This window comes from Octodon degus, unplaced genomic scaffold (assembly GCF_000260255.1).
Source record: "Octodon degus isolate 3935 unplaced genomic scaffold, OctDeg1.0 scaffold00048, whole genome shotgun sequence".
Taxonomy (NCBI): domain Eukaryota; kingdom Metazoa; phylum Chordata; class Mammalia; order Rodentia; family Octodontidae; genus Octodon; species Octodon degus.
This window is the reverse complement of record NW_004524624.1, coordinates 7026477-7029146: the sequence shown is the minus strand read 5'-3', so window position 1 is coordinate 7029146 and position 2670 is coordinate 7026477. Positions and strand designations below refer to the sequence as shown.

The window sequence follows — 2670 nt, the reverse complement described above, 5'->3', positions numbered from 1 at the left end:
TGTAGATAGATGTCCCTACCCATGGCAGTGGATGGGATCTGAAATCCAACAGGGACTATGTCTATCATGTGACTCAGAATGGGACATTTTCAGTCCCAGATAAGAATTCTCTTTTTAATTCCCTTTCCAGAAAGATGACCTTTTGAAATTCTTAAAAATGTGCTACATATGTCTAGGGAACCCCTGACTTTATTTATCTCCAGCCTCTTTGAACTTCAAATCTTTAACAGAAATTTACACAACTCAGAGTTTACTTTGCAACCTCTGCTTTTAGGACAGACCTGTGACAAATTTCATGTTGCTCTGCTTGGAATGCTGATCCTCATGTCAGCATGATTCAGTCCTTTCATCCATTTGCTCTCTGCTCCAGCGCCATCCCTACAGAGAAGCTTTCCTAACATCCCTTCTAAAAAGACTCCCCATAGGGGCTGGCGAGATGGCTCAGTGGTCTAAAGCACCCACTTGGAACAAGCTTAGCAAACCACAGGGACCACGGTTCAATCCCCCAGCACCACATGCCAACCAGCCCCTGCCCCTGGTGGGCTGAGCTGGCCACACACACACACACACACACACACACACACACACACTCAATAAATAAATGTTAAAAAAAATTTAAAAAAAAAAAAAGACTCCCCATCCCTACCTTGCTCTATCCTCTCATCCAGCTATCTGCATTCCCCTCGTAACTGCCTGAAAAAGTATATTAGTTTCCTGTAAGCACCTTTAATAATGAAACTCATCTCATTCACTGATGCTTGTCTTGTCCCGACTCAGCTAGATGCCCAGTAAACATATGCTGGATGAACACATGGATCAGATCAAAATAAAATGGATATAAACAACAAGAATAGCATGTATAACATTCCTCTCGAAAGATAGTGCTTAGCCAGAGCAAATATAAAGGTTCTATTTTCTGAAATGAAAACAATATGCAATGTATTAACCATTATTACCCTCCTATCATATTATTTTGGAATTTTGATTGTTTATTGTGTTTTCTTCTTTAAAGTAAATTTCTTTTAAAAAATGGAAAAAGGTTGTTTTTTTTATGAATTCTGTTCCATTATACTAAGATTAATTTGGCTGATGAACCAGTTCCTTAAACCAGTAATGTGGCTATTTTATCCTCCTCAAACTAATCAGCATTGTCTTTATTCTCCTGGAATTTAAACACTTTGGTTTTAAACAGAAACAAAGCATCATGAGGTCATTAGATGCTTTATATATAGGACATCCTGAGATTTCCAGTCCAAAACAAAAAGGCTTTAATGGCATGTCTTATGACTGTGCGTTCTTTGGCAAGGGGCCTGCCCAGTTGTAGCAGTGGTGTTGTGGTTTAGGTCTAAATTGTCCCCCCAAATGCTCATGTATGTGGAGGTGATTGGATCATACACTCATCAATGGGTATATAGGTACCCACTGTTAGAAGGTTGGGTCTGGGCAGTACAGGCAGCTCACTGGAGCCCTGGCCTGGATAGGTGCATCTGCCTTCCTAAATCCTCCTTTCTCTCTCTGCTTGCCAACAACCACAATGGGAACAGCTTTCCTCCACCAGGCCCTTTACTGTGCACTTTCTCCCTTGGATCCAGCTGACTCTGGACTGAGTTCTCTAAAATCTGTGAGCTCAAATAAACATCTCTTCCTTGGGCTGGGGGCCCGCGACCCGCGGTGTGAGCATGGCAGAATCCATGATTCACCTGTCATTTACTACGCCCTTCATAGTAATGCTAAAGGACAAAGAGGAATGGATAAAAATATTGGTGAGCAACTCAATAAAGCATATGAAGCCTTTCGTCAGGCATGCATGGATAGAGATACTGCAGTGAAAGAATTACAGCAAAAGACTGAGAACTATGAGCAGAGAATACGTGAGCAACAGGAACAGCTGTCACTTCAACAAACTATTATTGACAAGCTAAAATCACAGTTACTGCTTATGAATTCCAGTCGAGACAGCAGTTATGCCTGTGTTCCTCCACTTGATGATGGTGAAACCAGGGAAAATAATCTGACTCTTGACCAGCCACATGACCAAGTCAAATCAGGAATACCAAAAGAAAAGCAATCAAAGGTCAGAAGACAAGATGTTTCTTCCCCTAAAAAAGAAACTTCATCAAGGAGTCCTGGCAGTCCTTTAGCCCATGAAAGGGATAATTTAGAGAAGACTTTTTGGGCTCTGAAAGAAGAATTTCATAGAATATGTATGCTAGCAAAAGCACAAAAGGACCACTTAAGCAAACTTAATATACCAGACATTGCAATTGAAACACAGTGCTCTGTACCTATACAATGTACAGATAAAACAGGTAAACAAGAAGCGCTGTTTAAGCCTCAGGCTAAAGATGATATAAATAGAGGTTCATCGTGTATTACATCTGTCGCACCAAGAGGACTAGGTCGAGACGAGGAAGACACCTCTTTTGAATCACTTTCCAAATTCAATGTCAAGTTTCCACCTATGGACAGTGACTCAACTTTCTTACATAGCGCCACAGAGAAACCCAGCATCCTTGCCCCTGCCACATCTGAGGCAGTGTGCCCAAACAAATTTAATATGGAGCTCAGAGACAACCGAGGAAACATCGTTAAAACAGAAGAAACTTTATTTGAAATTCAGGGACTTGATCCCATAGCTTCAGCTATACAAAACCTTAAAACAACTGACAA

General features: G+C 41.0%; 1 protein-coding gene across 1 annotated transcript; it reads left to right on the top strand.

Annotated features, from left to right (window-relative positions):
- Positions 1-1691: 1691 nt before the first annotated feature.
- Positions 1692-2668, top strand: LOC101590719 (TRAF family member-associated NF-kappa-B activator; the record flags this gene model as incomplete). The annotated part of the gene is made up of 1 exon (XM_012514983.2): positions 1692-2668. A coding segment is annotated over exon 1 (921 nt), but the record flags the coding sequence as incomplete, so codon positions are not given.
- Positions 2669-2670: the final 2 nt, after the last annotated feature.